We start from the raw sequence: 17098 nt of genomic DNA on the forward strand, positions 1-17098 counted from the left end.
TCGCCCGCGAACCAGTCACAGAGCAGCATTGAGGTCTGGGTGGAGCAAAAGCTGAAGGGTCGAAATAAACCAAAACAAACATGGCGACACTGATAGATGCAGACTATTTTACCATCAATACAGACAATTTAGTTTGTAAAAATGTGCAGAAGGTAAGTGTTTTGTGCATCTGTGGACAGAGAACATGTCTGTGCTTTTCTCTCTACTGGATGTAACAAAGGTTTGATTTTCGGCTTGTTCTGCTGTTGTGACACTTCAACCAATCAAATTCAAATATTCGTCAGGGTGTTTCGCATTTTCCTGATTGCTTTCAGTGAGAGCCACTCCAAACTGATAAATGTGCAGAACTCGATTTAGAGTGACACACATATTTGTCTGTCGTGAGCCGGTGGACCAGTAACAACACTGGAGCCTAATGGACTTTCACATACTTTACATAGATACTTCAGAGCCCACTCCCCTGGCGTGTGAGCGCTGTACAGAATGGAGTATTGTATGGTCCTTCTTGAAGCTCGTAATCACTGGGACGTCTCCTTCTGGTTTGAACAGAAACAGAAATGACATATCCATCTGAACATGTCGCCTCAGGCTCCACAAAAGCTGCTCCTTGTAAGCCGATCACTACGGAGCTGTTCTTTTAGTGTGCTGCCGCCTCACTCTTTGTCTCCTAATCCTTTTTCTAATTGCACTTTCCCAGGCCTCAATCACTGCGGACTTCCTTCTGGGTTTTACAAGGCACTGGCAAAACTAAACCTCCTCTCTGATTGGCTCTCATCAGTCATGTGACTAGACACTAACAAACGCAGCCATGTGGGAGCGGTGACAGATGACTGGCTGAAGCAGGACTGACACTTCGAAACTCCGGGAGCGCCCTGATGTTGGACTTTCCTGTAATTTGCTGTAGTGCATGCTGGGAAATGCGGTTTGTGCTTAGATCTCATTAGTCTGGACTAAACTACATATCCTGTAATGGGAGACAAGGGAGAGAGGGAGGGGAACGACCAAATGTGATGTGCTGCATTGAAACTCATTTGTAACACCTTCTCACCTCACAGCAAGAAGGTCATAATATGGAGTAGGACCGGTTAAAGGGCCTGTAACTGATTTATCCCACATATTTGAGGAAAAAAAAAGTCTTGTCCCAGCACAGGTATACTGTATAAGCAGCTCTTGAGGTCAAAATAAGTCTGCTGTCTACTTCTAATTATAAAGCGTTTGATGATCAGGAAGTGCACTCTTATCATGCTAGTAATTGTTATCATAGTTATTCATAGTTATGCTAGTTATTGTTACCCTTATAGCAACAGCAAAACAACACACAATCTGAAAGTTGTGAAAACTGCTTATAAATCATGGTGAATAATTACGATGTTCAGAATGCATAAGGTAAGTGAGGACTAACTTTGGACAACTACAAACCATTTAAAAAGAACTAGTACTAGTACTTTTTCACATTTTAAGACAATAAAAATCAGGTACAGTGCCTTTAAACGCCTTGGTAAATGGTCGCATTTTTCTATAGTGCTTTTCCACCTTCAAGGCACTCAAAGCGCTTTACAACAAGGAACCACTCACCCATTCACACACACACACTCATACACCAGTGTACACAGACACTGAGGGCGAGGTAGGTTAAGTGCCTTGCCCAAGGACACAACGACAGCATTCATCTGTGTGGGCTAGAATCGCACCGCCAACCTATGGATCAGTGGATCTGACCGCTCAACCAATGATGACCAATGATTCCTTAAATGCATTATTTTGTGCAAATACATTGTCTAAATATATGTTTTAGCACTGAGGTAATACAATTTGTATGCAGTAGCAAATATTGTCCAATAAAAAAATCTTAGCATTGTGATAGCACTAGTTCAGACTAGTGTTGTCACAAAACTAAAACTCAATTGTGATACGAAGGAATAGACTTGATACTCAATACTAATATTTAGACAAATTACATATAAAATAAATAAATATAAACATATTTAGAATACGATTTAACATTAAATGGCAGTACCGTATTTTCTTTACATCGCTCCGGAGTATAAGTTGCACCAGAAAAAAATGTGTAATAATGAAGAAAAAAACATATATAAGTCGCACTAGACTATAAGTCACATTTTTTGGGGAATTTTATTTTACAAGACCAAGAACAGACATCTTTAAAGGCAAATTATAATAATAAAATGGAGAACAGGCTAACTAGCAGTACAGCACGCTAATGTAACACAGAGATATCAAAGTGAATATGTGTCTGTTATGTTAACGTAAGATATTAACAGTAAATCAGATAATTAAATCATAAAAAAGCTAACGAGTTTACTCTCAATCTCACTCCAAATCACTACATCCAATGAATTCTTCATCCTTGGTGTCGTTTCTGAACAACTCCGGAAAATACTGGACTCTCTTTTATATTACCCTTACATATGTGTAATGCTTCAGTCATACATGTAAGTTTCATAGTGAGCAAAGCGTGTACTAGTCTATGTGTCTTATACTTGTTCTGATACGGCTAAAGCTCATTCTAAAACTATTGAGGAAAGGTTTCTGTCTTGTGACTTTTTAACCTCCTGAGACCCGAGCTCTTGCATGTCTTTATTAACTTCTCTTTGTATTTAGACTCATCAGGTCCCAGCCAGCCCAAATAACAAATAATTATCTTTTTACATTATGTAGTTTCTGAGAAAAAAATATGTATATCAAATGTCCTCATATGTGGACATTATACTCATTTTGATAAAACATTTGAATAATGATTTGCAAAAACTATTTATTAAGACCCTGAACACAGCAACATTTGTCCTGAATGTAAAAACAAAATGAGAAACAAAAATTGTGCCTCTTGAAGCAATGTGTCTCGTCTGAAGAGCTGCAGACAGGCGCAGGAAGAAAAACAAAAGAAATTAAAATAAAATATTCTAAACATTCTAAACTGTTAAAAATGAATATATATAATATATGTACATTGTTGCTGTTCTTGTTGCTGTTATTCTTCATCTAATAATTTGCACTGTGGCCTAGACAAGCCAAAAACGTGTTGTCCACATATGAGGATTCAGGTCTCAGGAGGTTAAAAATGATTGATACTTGTTCAAATGAGTAACTAGTTTCAATACTACTTTTACTATTGATTGGTATCTGATTTTGGTCATTTTGACAACCCTGAGTATGAAACATTGTCCTTATCCAGTTTGAAATGTTGGTATTGTGACAGCACTAGTTGAGACTGTTACAGAACCCGAGTCAAAGCTCTGGCGTTGTATTGATTGTGCTTTGGTGGGAGGGGAGGTAAAGATAAGTGGGTAAACACTATTTATCTGCTTTGATGACTCAATGTGGCAGCTTTTATCTGGAGGTATAAAGCAATTACTCATCTCTGCCTGATAATAAATGTGCCATTACTCATTTAAATGACGCTGTGTGTGCTTGGAATTAGTTCATTTTGGGAAACATCCATCAGGGGGCTGTTGTGTTTGACAGCCCCAAACTGTCTGCAGTACAAAGTACCTCTGCAGTAAAAAAGTATATCTGCAGTATACAGTACATCTGGAGTACACAGTATACCTAGAGTAGAAAGTATATCTGCAGTACAGAATATATTTGCAGTACAAAGTATATCTGCATTAGAAAGTATAAAAGTATATCTGCAGTACACATCTGCAGTGCATAGTAATATTAGTCGAAGCAAGGCTGCCAATCTGCACGATTGGCCCCCAACACTCACACACAACACTTTCATACTAGGCAATGGGCGTAGTGTCTTACCTAAGGACACAGCAACAGTTTTTGCCACTGACACCCCCTTGTGACACCTGGACGCCCATCTAGCTCCTAACCAGGCCCAGCCCTGCTTAGCTTCTGAAATCTGATGAGATCAGGCTTTACAAGGAGGTTTGACCTACAGTACACCTGCAGTACACAGTACACCTGCAGTACACAGTATACCTGCAGTACACAGTATACCTGCAGAACATTGCAGTACAACCTGCAGAACATTGCAGTACAACCTGCAGAACATTGCAGTACATAGTATATCTGCAGTACTCAGTACACCTGAAAAACACTGCACTACACAGAATACCTGCAGTACACAGTATTGCTTACCTGCACTGCAGTCATTATTAGGAATGTCTGAGACATTGGCCTTAGATCATTTTGTGCCACAACATGTTTCTTTGCAATAGGTATCCCTGTTAATCACTTCCATAACTCAGGAACTGTGCAGGTGTCGACAGAGTTCTGGAAAAGGAGCTGGAATACTTCTCAAACAGACCATGCTCACTTTTTAACATGGGCCTCCATGTGTCCAAACAGATGTTTGGACACTTTATTAATCCCAAGGGACATTCAAGCTTAGCTGCAGCAACATACTACACTTCAGAGTCGCCTTCGTGTCTCAGTCAAAGGTCTCAGTGCAGCTCAACAGGAGGAATGGTCAGGTAAGGTCAGAAGATCCTGTGTCAGTTGAGGACAGTTTGAAGAGAGGAAAAGCCAAAGTGTCCCTCCTCTGTCCCGCAGCATCACAGCAGTGTTCAGGCTGCGCCAAGTGAACACAGCAGGGAAGCTTCTTCTAAAAGTCACTCCACTCTATTGTTTTGGTCGGTGATGAAATGGACCATTTCCTCAAAGTATTTCCTCTGGAAGGTCTTCTGCCACATTTACTGCCACATTTGGTGTAAAAAAGCCACATTTAAAAAGCTCGTAGCATCTCAAAGATTCAAAGCTTGCTCCTTAACAAGCCTCTTGCACTGTCTCCATGGATATGAGAAAAACAAACAGCTCATTTCACACAATCCAACAGTCATTTACTTCTGTCCTTTGAACTGCACATGCTGCACTTCTTGGTTAAAATCCCATGGCATGATGTTAAAAACTGAGCACAAAATACAAAAAGTGTCAGAAACTGCTCAGTGGGTGAGCCAGACAGCCACAAGAGCAGCCAACCATGGCATTGCCATGGGAAAACTAAAAGCACTCATGTTTTAACATAAGTCTACATGTATCCAAACAGTATCATGTTTGATATAGGTCTACATGTGTTGAAACGTATCTGCCCAAAAACACATCACGTCTCCAGAGTGCCATTTTTAATTAGTGTCTCTAAGTCTGTGTGTTGTGTTAATCTTTAAATCCAGTCACATTCTAACATTCTATGCTCTGTGTAAATAAAATTGAAGCAAAATGAGCAATATGATCCCATCTTTTCAATTAAAGTGGGACTAAACATCTAAACTCCTCCCACAACCACATTTCAAATAGAGCTGGTAAACCTGGAGGATTAAAGGGCAGAGCTGGGGGGAGTCACAGGGTCTGGAGGACTAAAAGGGAGTGAGAGAGGAGGAGGAGTGGCGGGGAGGAACAGTGCGATTGGTCTAAAACAAGGTACAACACTTCAAACTCTGCCCGTGCAGCCATGTGTTTGTAATCAGAAACACCTGACTGCAGGGGCATAAGAAGAAATCAATTTCTTTTATCTACTGCACTTTTAAACACTGTCTACTCTATATGTCATGTTTGTCCAAAGTGAATGCATTCTTTATGTGCCCATACCTTGATAGTGGTGATCCCAAGCTCCAGTCCCACCAGCACAGTGCGGTCCAGCAGCTCAGCCACCCGCGCGTCCTCCACCTTCAGTGAGTCCTGCACCAGCTCTGTGACGTCCAGCTGCCAGTCGGGCCCCAGCATGGTGATCACCTGGTCCGTGCCCTCGGTGGAGGTGGTGTGGAACTGCGTGAGTACTTTGACCTGAGCGCGCTGGAACTGCAGAGTACAGCCGCGAGTGATGCGCCGCTCTTCATCGTCGTCCTCTCCCTCACTGTCCCGCGCACTCCTGCAGATGGACACATGATCACATATTGATACTTTGCAGTTACAACAAGCTGGGTGTGTTCTACATGTATCTCCATGGTGGAATGTTCAGCAGTTATCATGGTGACACAATGCAAACATTAGCAAAAACTCTCAAAAAAGTTTTAAGATAATCTGAAAACTTAAGAAAAAATATAAAATGGATTTAAACAACACATTTTCAGGAGCCTGTGATCAATACAGTAGTTCATGGTCCTGTTTAGTTGTTTCATTTTCAACAAAAAGGTGAGAGTGACTAACTGAAAAACTGTTGGCTAATGCTACGTAACTGTAATTTTTTTTTTAGATTGACTTGTTTAACAGCACATTTCACCAGATGTACTTCCAACTAAGTCAGCTCTTTCTTTCAAATATCAAAAGTATTCCATTGATACATGCATGTTACAGTAATCCTGGATTGTCCTGCATTCCAAGTTTGAGTGCTCAGAAAATGTCAGATTTTGGCCCCTACTTTTCTGCACTTACTTCACAGATTAAAAAAGACTTATTCCTGGGTTTTAGATGACGTCACAACGTTTGACAGTCCAATAATATTTAATACAGATGAGGGCAGCACAAATGAATATAGCTGAAAAAAGCAGACTTTTGTTTTACCACTGTGAGATCTTTGGTCTAGTCACTAATAGAAATCATCTGGTTCAACATTTGTGTATATACATTTGGGATATTTCATGGCTAAGTACAGTGTTATAGGGAAAATTGTCTCTTGTCCCTCTTCTGGGATTATGACGTCATCACATTTTAGAAAAAAACACCAGTTGTCTCTGATGTGTGTCAGACGCATTTCACTCTTTCATGTCCATATTATGCCTGTCATATCAAATAAAAAAAGAAATTAAAAAATTATTATATTGTTACAGAGAAATATTGTGATAAACGATCATAGTGAAACTATTTTATCCCACTGACACAATAAGAACAAAGCAGGATAATGGGAGTAAACTTTTAAAATTAACTTATTAAAGCTCTGCAGCTGTTTGGCTATAAAAAAAAGTACACACAATAGAATACAGTGAATAGTGAGTCCCAAAAGATATTGTTCCAACTAACATTTATTGAAAGAGTCGATGTAGCAATTGTTGTGACAGGCCTTGTCCATATCATATTAAAAAAATATATATACTTGCAATTATTGTAAAAAAAAATAAAAAATCACACTTCAGGTCAAACATGTATGGTTAAAATGTGTCATGTAGCCATTTTTTAACAATAAAAACATGTAAATGAAAAGCTATTGGAAAATGTGACACGTCATCACCACACTGAATGAATCCTTTTGTCAGCAGCATTAATGATAAGATTGTGTCCTCTCCCTCGGTCTGAGAGAGAGCCTTAGACTGGCCTCCCATCGTCAGTTGATCCTCCAGTCTGGACACTGGATTGGGCTGAGTGTAGATCCTCAGAAACATACAAACATACAAGCTCCTTCACTCTGCTCACTAGATTATAGTCACTGCAGCTCTTACACAACTGAAATTAGTCCATCTTTCCAGCACACATATTGCAAATCCATAACATCTGCAGCTTTCTACCATTTTTACCTAAAAACATTGCCAAAATCAAAGGTCTATTGTCTAAACCAGAGTTGGAGAGACTGGTGTTTGTCTCCAGTAGGTTAAAATATTTTATACCACAACTGGTGAAAATTTCAATCACGGCTCTGCTGACATCACCAAAGCAACGAGGAAAACAAATGCTCAACTTTATGTAAATCAAAGAAATAACTGAACAGGTTTTTCAGATTACCAGATGAGACATTTCAGTTTGTAGCATGGGTATAAGTGAGTTGTGGGTTAAAAATGCTTAACATACAGGTTCTCGTTGTTTAAAGAGAGAGTATTCTGCAAAATCAGAGCTTTCTATCATGTTTGAACATTGTTCCTTCATCAAAAAACATGCCTGAAGAGGTTTTATATGTCATCCAGGCATGTTTCAATAATTAAGCGATCTCTCCTGGGCCGTATTCAAACCCTCCTTAGGGTTATCTGTAATATTCTATCCAATGCTTAGCCCACAAGCCTACGTCAACCATGCCCCCACATGACAATTTTCCTAACTATACAAAACCAAAAACAATGCTCTACAACTTCACAAACCTGATCTGATGTGCAGTAGTTTCATTAGTGGGACGCACATTGATAGTGTGACTTAGCATTGTGAAACCTATAACTCATGTTAATACGTTGTTTCCAGTAAATTTAGCATTTTCAAAACAATAAAAGGTAATGATCTAAATATGTTATGTGTTGTGTTAGCATACCCCATACAAGTAAAATACCCCTCTTTAAGGCTTTTGTAGACAGTTGCAGTACTCAGGCTCTTCTTCATTTTAAAAGTATTATTTATGTTTTTGTTTGTCTTATGATTTAATGCATATTTCTTGTTCTGTAAAGTACTTCAAAATACTTTGTGTACAAACTGAGGTGGGTAAAGAAGCCAAAAATTTTACTCAAGTAAGAGTAATGTCACTTCAATATAATATTACTCAAACAGAAATACAAAAGTAGTTGTGTAAGAAATTACTCAATTAGGAGTAAAAAATACTATTTGGGAAAACTGCTGGACATGATATCTGATTTATAAGATGAAGTTAATGTGATCTGAAGGACAAAACATTAATAACGCACAAAATCTGGTATTTTCAAAGGATGGACATAAAAATGACAAACTAAATCATATGTGAAGGAGCGGTGCAAGAAACTCAAATGTTCAAATTATCAAAGCTTTTGTCATTTGTGGACTCACAGTGGGAAAAGGAATCAAAACTTTTATTCAAGTAAGAGTACTGTTAATTACAAAAAAATATTACTAGGAGTGAAAGTATGTTGCTAGAAAAGTGTAATTTCTTTAAAGTTTTAAAGGCCGTGTTATGTTGTTACCTCCTCAAAACATACCCTGAGTTGTGTTTTATTTCATTCACCCACGTTTGACTAACCCTTTATTATGAGTCTGTCTACATCTCCAGAGCTCAAAATGCTCTGTTTTACCTGATGATGTCATGAAGTGGTAGTTTTTAAGTTAACAACTACTTTTTTCCTTTAGTTTAGTAGAGGTTGGCAATTCCAGGGCTGAAATTATCCAAATGATTCTAGTGAAGGTGTACGGAGTTTAAAAACACAGTAGAGCACTTCCTGTATCACCACATGACATCACAAAGTGGAACAGAGTGTTTTCTGTTTGAGAGAAGAACTCAGCCTAAATATGCAGAGTTTGTGTGTTAAACATGTGTGAATGAAACAAAACAAATCTCGTATCTATGTTTGTGATGAGGAAACGTTATAAAACAGATCAGAAAATAGTGCGATATGGACCCTTTAAAGTTACTCAAGCAAACGTATCTGGGGAAATGTAACAGAGAACTACCCGTCTATTTACAAATTGTGTTCTCCGCAGTTTGCCTTGCCAATTGCAAATAGACAATTGTAGTCTAAGAAAAGTATTTATCAAGGAAATCCGACTGCCGACAACAAGCTGTCCATCTGTTGTACAACCAGAGCAGAGGCTGAGTGCCCAGTGGCAGCAGTCTGACCTGTTCTCGGTGCATGCTGGACTAACTGCCCTTTGTCAACTCATGTAATTCACTTTGCAGCCAGGAGTTAAACTGCTGCGTCACCGTGAGATTACATCATTCAGCAGAGTCCTCGTCTGATGACATCATTTGGAGCGGTCTTACTCACAGACAGACCTTCTTCAGAATGTCAAACACTGTCAAACACTTGATTTCAGTGGCACAGACTGTCATGTATAAAAGAAATAATAAGAGATAAAATATATAAAACGTGTATGTGTCCTCTATATCAGTAAAATTTCAAAACTGATTTCAATACAAAGGAATGGATTCGATACTTGATACAGATTCTGATACCACAATGATGACAAAAAACACAATTTTTTTAGGCAATATAATATAATTTTCAACTTTAAATATTAATAATGAATTTTACATTACCATGTGACCTTATATCTGTGTAATCCCACAGTCATCCAGGTAGGTCCCATAGTGGTCCATGGACGTATACTAGTCTATGTGGTCTTACAATTCAACCTAGACTTATTTAGGAAAAGTTCATTTCGGTCCTGTGAATGTTACTTTTTGTAGCATCTGACCTTAACCTCTGACCTATAGGTTGGAAACTACTGTTCTATCTGCAGATTTAGGCAGGAGAAGAACCAACATCTCCTGGTGACGTTAAATAACTGGAACAAAGAAGCCGGACATTATGCTAACAACCAGGAGGAGAGGAAGGCTTTGGAGAGACAAGTGGCTAAGTTAACGTCAGAACTGAACCAAGAAAAGTGCGTGTTAGGTTTGGGCACTTTTCTCCCGTGGTCCTTAATTTTCTAGTCCTTTTGTGGTTAATTTATTTTTTTCTGTATATTTTTGTTGGTTTAGAATCTTTAACCAGATCATTAGAGAGATATTATTTTGGAAGATTTTTGTGTTTGTTCCAGGTCTGGATGTTTTAGTTTCCTGCGCTGGAGGGTTTAAATAGCGTGAGCCTGGCGTGCTCGCGCTCTGCTCTCCTCTCTCCGCCAGTCTCCGCTACCTTGCGTCTGGTGCTGCTCCCTGCCGACGCCTCCATGCCAGGTAGTATAGCCTTTTTGTTAGCTAAGCTTTTTGTTTGGCCTGGTGGGTCCGGAAGTCTTGTTTTTGTCATTTATGTTCTGTAGGGAAAGTTTAGGGGTTGTGTTTTTTTGGTAGGGTAGGGATAGCGGTGCGCTGGCAGCTTCTACAGCTCTGCATAGGGTTGGCCTGTCCAGTGCACCGTCCTTATTTTACGTTGGCCGGCTCACCATGGTCCATTTCCTTTGTTACTTTGTTTTTTGTTTTTTTTGATTGGGCACGGGGTTTGGGGTAAGGTTTTATCTGACTTTCCACTTTTGACAGAAACTGAAACAATATAACAATAAACACCTGTTGAAACCCTTATCCTTGTTTCCTGTGTCCTTTCATAGATATGTTTGACTCCCTTGGGTCGAGAAAGGACAAAATCAAGTGAAGGCTCTTGAGCAGAGACTAGAGAGGTCTTCGAATTCACTGTCAAGAAATGTTTTGACGTGTATCAGGCGATGGCGGCAAAACTTCAGTAGACCCCCAAAAACAACAACTTTTGGGGGGTGTACAACAATCCAGAGCCCTCCTCTCAAAGTCCCCCACCCCCTTCCAGAAAAATTGTGCACAGCCTAGTAGAGTTTGACAGCCCTAAAGACCAAAGGATACAGAGCGTAGATGTTGGTCAAAACCAATAGGCCTTGATTTGCGAGCTGTATTCAGGCTGGCTGTTCTCTGCTACAAAAAAGAAAAAAACAAAACTTCTGTCTCAGTCATCTTCGTGCTCACTTTGGGTATGAAAGAGATGTTGTGAGATGGGAGGTAAAAAAAATTAAAATAAAATAAAACAATATTTAAATAAACATGTATTGCTTTCTTGTTATTAAAAAAGTACAGGTTTCAGGCACCATTCTGAGCACTTTTCACCATTCAGAAGATATAACATGTTTTGATTTATTACCACGGTAACAGTGATCATTTTTTACCACTAAGCCTATGAATGCTCCTGCCTTATACGCCGTAATGTGATGTTATATACTTATTGTGTATTTGTTGGTTCATTTAGAAACAATAGATTGTCTGGGGCAAACAATTAACTTGGAAATATATCTCCATTGCCTGTCATCAATCGCATTAGTAGTCTTTAACTTCAGGGGCTATAGTGGCCCATATTCCAATATATTTACGCATAAAGGTACAGTATGTAGCTTTATGAGGTAGCACGTCATATGCAAGATTCCATGGCAATAGTTACGAAATCATACTTTGGAACATTGTCCATGGTGATTTGGGTTAGGATGGGGTTAGGGTTTTATGCCAGACTGTTGAATATTATAGCAAAAAGAGCAACGTCTCCATGGAAACAAGCAGGAGCAGGATCTTCTCCAGGCCAAATAAGAGTCGTTTTTTTTTTAGATGTAAACCCGCTCACAGTAAGGACGCATGTGTTTTTCCCCATTTTTAGTGCAATAAAAACAAACAAAAAAACAAACAAACAAACATGCGTTCATTTTTTTGCTAAAGTGCAAACATATTGGGGCTTTAAAAATCTCTTAGTTGTCAAAATTGTAAGGAGGTCAAGATGTGGTATTGTAAATATGAAAAATTGACGAACAATTTCAACTCTGGTTACTGTTACAGCTTATCTACCTCATTCACACGCAGTGAAATATGCCAAAACATTTGTTAGTTTGTAAAATTCTAAAAATATGCAAAAGTAAAAAATGTGCTATGGGTTAAATAAATTAGTGTAGTGGCTACAGAGAAGAGACTCAATTTTCCTGTACATATTCTTCTATAGAGACAAGCCCAAAGCTTATTGCTGCTGACTTAAAAACACACGTCATATTTTTATGAGTTTTATGACTTTGTGAATCAGCCATTTTAAAGCATTATATATGATTAAATAAAACGCTGTCGGTGCACCAACTCCGACACTGTTGTCTGCTCAAAAGTTCGCACCTGCTTTTCAAACATACCAAACGCTCACAGAGTAGTTTTTTGTTCTCCTGGTCATAATAAATCACACAGCACCCGCTACTGAACATCATTTACATTTTTGCAGCCTCAAATTTTGTGCATTGTGACAAAATTGCTCCGTTTCACTTAATCATTTGGTCCCATAAGATAAATTTGCGTTATGACCTTTCAGATACTCAAACCAGAACAGCACCAGAATTTTGCTCCACGTTTAGTAAATCTGGCCTTTTAAGAGCGCAGGTTACATGCAGTACCTTTGACTTATGCAACTAGGCTTATTTATATTATGTGAAGAGTTCAACATCAACACTGGTGATTATTGTCAATATAAATGCTGAGGGTTGTGCCGGGGTTGTGTTTTGTTTCACTCACACATGTTTGAGTAATCCTTTATTATCAGTCTGCCTACATCTTCAAAGGTCAAAATGCTCTTTTCAACCTTTAACAACTACCTTTTACCTTAAGTTCAGTACAGATTGGCAATTCCAGGTCTGAAATTATCCAAATGGTTCTAATGACGGTGTATGGAGTTTAAAAACACAGTGGGGCACTTCATGTATTGTCACAAAGTGGAACAGAGTGTTTTCTATTTGTGGGATTTGTGTGTTAAAGATGTGTGAATGAAACAAAACACAACTCCCGGTGTGTTTTCGATGAGGAAACAACATAATTTAGAAAATACGGGCCCTTTAAGATTAAGGTGTTTTTAGTTTTACCCTTGGATAAATTTACTTTGCAGTGGTTATGAGGCATCAAATACACAATCAACAGACAAAATGAATAAAAACTGTTAGTTGCACAGAGTGATCTTATTCAAAACCTGATGGCAGGTCCTGAAACAGACAGCTCAGGAGGTGGCTCTGGTCCTGCATAATACTGGAGCTTAGTCTCTGCAGCTGGCTGGCGTACAAAGACTCCATACTGCGCCGTGCCTGTCTAATCAGCTTGCCCGCCCATTTCACAATCTGCAAAAGTGCATTTTTGTTCTTAACCGGCACACTTCCAAACCAAAGCAACAAACAGAAGTCTAAAATGGATTTAATAAGAGCAGAGTCGACATAAGAGCAGCAAGTTTCCTGAGGCAGTGCAGATGCTGGTGTCCCTTCTGTGTCCAGATACTTATGCTGGGTCAAATGCTGTACGGTTTGACCTTTGATTGCAACTGTGTCATAACTGTGGGCGCTTTCTCTAAAAAATCAATTACCATATCTTCCATCTTGACAATATTTAGCAGCAGACCGAAAAATACAGAATGTTTTTAAAGAACATGTTTTCGGGAGACTGTGATCATGGCCCTGTGTGTGATTTTCAACAAAAGAAGTGAGAGTGACTGACTTTTTAATAGTACGAGATCTTTTTCATAATCAAACTGTGTTAAAACAAAGCTTAGATTAAAGATTCAGACAGAGCAGTGCTTCTAGTTAGCTTCATCCCCCCCAAAAATGTTGATGATGTCAGCTGCAAAGTATCAAAAGTCCTATAGTGAATCTACTGACCTGAATATAATGTGATCATCTCTGGCCATGTTCTACGTGCCAGGTGCCGTATGTGGCTCATATCTGCCCTTTCTCTTGGGGCTCACGTCTCTATGAGAAAAGCCTATACGGTGCTGTTCTTGGAATGACCTTTTCCTCTCCAGATAACACTATTTGCAGACTAAATGACTGTAATAAGCTGTCCTTAGCAGCTCGGACATTAAACTTAGCGGGGCAGAGGAGGAGAGCACCCTTTGGCCCTGGTCCTTCTTTAGTTCATGCTCAGAACGGACAGTGTCTCGCCCAAAGCTGTGGCCGGCTCGTAGAAATGAGTCCAGCATGGACATCTGACTCATTTAAGTTATGTCAGGGGACAGGGAGGAGGGGCTCGAGCTGTGTGCAGTGCAGTACAAGAGATCAGCACCATCAGTACGCAGACTAGTATACACCCATGTACCACTATGGATCCTACCTGGACGACAGAGGGATTACACAGATATAACGCCACATGATAAAACAAAAGAAAATACTACAATGTAATGCTGAAAATCACATTCTATTGCTTAAATAAAGAGTGTTGAGTATCAAGCCTATTCCTGAAATTGTATTATCAACACTACTTCCAGCTCCAGAACTCAATACTTAAAAATATGTACAGAATATTATCAATATCTTTATTTACTTTTTTCCCCTGTGGTCCTCACTGTGAGGCTAGAGTGCTAACCATGTATACTACTGTGTCACCTGAAATCTGGAGGAGGAGGACTGGCCAAAGTGCTGGAACCCACTGCTTATGTCTGGTTACTCAAAGAAGGGCTATGCAAATTATATACAAATGACCTAAGACTTTTAGGTCCAATGCATTTAGACAGTCTCATTATTGTCGTCCAAACCTTCCAATGGCAGGTTAGACTACTCATCTCACTAAAACTCAGTGAACATCATTACTTAAAGGGCCTACTGTTTATTAAGCTATTTTTAAATCCTGTTACAGTGTTGTTTCCTCATTACAAACAGATTTTACTAAAAGTCTTGCCTTTATGATTTTACTTCCTGGTTAGATGTGGGTATTCCATAACTGTTACCAAGCAACCATAATGTAAACAAGGGCCAAAGTGTGTCTAAATCGCACAATATGTATGATAAAAATAAATAGTTAGCTAAATGGATGTTTAAGCTGTGAGAAAATACCTTCCTTATGCATAAATTGTCTTGGTATTTTGGATGGATTTTTGTTGTAGATGAGATAGGCAGAAGGATTTTGTTTTATAACTCAAGCTACTTCCTGTAGTTTGTACTTTTCTTCTCCACTGCCACTTAACTGATGTAAAATTCATAATTAGAAAAGCGTAAAAACTTCATATGCACTTCTTTAACTTTAAATTGTGCAGTACTTCCATGGTAGACAGTACATTGAAGAGTGATTTGGTTGGCAGTACGTGCACACACACAGAGCCTGGCTGTGTGTGAGTGGGCAGCGGAGGTGTCGGATAGCTCCAGTACACTTGCTACTTAGATATGATTTAACGCTGCATTTGTAAACACACGCACATTCATTATGGCTCATCTCAGGGCGACAGCAACAAGGTCACACAGCCTCTTATTATTGGAGCTGTCACCTGATCTAAACACTGTCCTTATTTGTCTCTGTCCCTGTCCAATGGGGCCAATGTCCACCACTGATACAAGCCGTCATGTCTATACTCATTATTAAAGAGGGATATTATGCAAAATCAACTTTTTGGTGCTTTCTACCATGTTATAATATTGTTCCCTCATCAAAAACATGCCTGAAGAGATTTTAGATGTCTGTGCATGTTTGAGTATTTTTTTAATCTCTCCTGCTCTATTTCAACCCTCCTTATGGTTTGCATGAATAGATGCGCCAATCTGATACTAGTATTGGTTATTGCACAGTACTGAAAAAAAAGCTGGATTGGTTCAGCCAATATTTTAACTGGGCATACAAAATGATGTAAAAAAAATAAATTTACTAGTCATAGTCGACACTGGAACTCTCATAATGTAGTTACTTGAGAGATAAATAAGATACATAACACATTTGGACCAGTTTTGTTTCATTTTATTTTTGTTTTAAGAGAATAAATGCTATTTTCAGTCTCTGCACTGGTAATCATTGATATCAGGTATCGACAGAGAAGCTATAGCATCAAAATCAGTATCAGTATGGGAATTGAAAAAGATGTATCAGTGCATCCCTAGTTAGTGGTACAATTCTGTTCACACCTTAGCCCACAAGACTACGTCACCCATGGCCCTGCATGTCCTGTAACTTGGTGTGGTGGCATCACCTTGTCTCCATGGAGGTAGACAAGTTTAATGCCACACTGTAGAACCTTTCATGCAAAGCATTATTGTCTCCACTGTTAAAATGCACCTTTAAAGTAACTGTTTTATTGAAGTTTTGTAGTTGCTTGTTATAGATTGGAACATCTCTGTAGCAAAGAAGAAATCTATTTAAAAAGCCCAGTGCTTAACTCACATGGCACAGAACATATGGCTCAGCTTTTCAATCAAGTCTATTACAGAAGGAGACAGCTCACAGATAAGAGCACTCATTAGACTAAGATTAAGGGGAAGATTGGACAATTATTTCAAGCTAAATATACCACCTTTCATTAGCTGAAGATGAGATTCAGAACTGTGTTCATGTGTCTTAAACGTCTCGGTATCTGGAAAAAGTTAAAAAGAAAAGTACAAAAAAACAGGAAGTTGCGGTGAGTTCTACAATGGAATCTCTCTACATATGTCATCAACACAGAAAACTCCAAAATGCAGAGACCTTTTACATGCAAAGAACCATTTTCTGACAGTTTAAACTTTCATTTGACAAAATGGTGGTGCAATTTAGAAAAAATTTGGCCCTTATCATTATTATGGTTGCTAGGTAACAGTTATGTAATTACCTCATGTCTGCTGCCTCTGTCCAACCAGGAAGAATAATTATGAACTTCACCAAAAAAAACAACAACAGTATTTTAGTAAAATCTATGTTATACTATGTTTTACTGAAGTGACTACTTGTCATATGCACTTCGAACTAAGACTGAGCTGAGCAGTTTTGTTGCATATTCCACCACATACACAACCCAAGCCGATCCAAGCCGGACCAAAGGCACCACAAAGAAGTGACAACTCTTAGATCTCAGGCGGATGAGGAGGCTCCTCTGTGGCACTTCAGTCAGAATGAGACACGTTT

The 17098-nt window shown here is 38.9% G+C and overlaps 1 protein-coding gene across 1 annotated transcript in view; it reads right to left on the minus strand.

The window, feature by feature from the left end:
* tmem132e (transmembrane protein 132E) overlaps nucleotides 1-17098 on the minus strand; it is a 116477-nt gene that overhangs the window by 13874 nt on the left and 85505 nt on the right. The window contains exon 7 of the mRNA XM_033978708.2: nucleotides 5554-5833. Coding sequence (XP_033834599.1) covers nucleotides 5554-5833 — 280 coding nt within the window. The remainder of the gene's footprint in view (nucleotides 1-5553; nucleotides 5834-17098) is intronic.

This window comes from Periophthalmus magnuspinnatus, chromosome 14 (genome assembly GCF_009829125.3).
Source record: "Periophthalmus magnuspinnatus isolate fPerMag1 chromosome 14, fPerMag1.2.pri, whole genome shotgun sequence".
Classification (NCBI taxonomy): domain Eukaryota; kingdom Metazoa; phylum Chordata; class Actinopteri; order Gobiiformes; family Gobiidae; genus Periophthalmus; species Periophthalmus magnuspinnatus.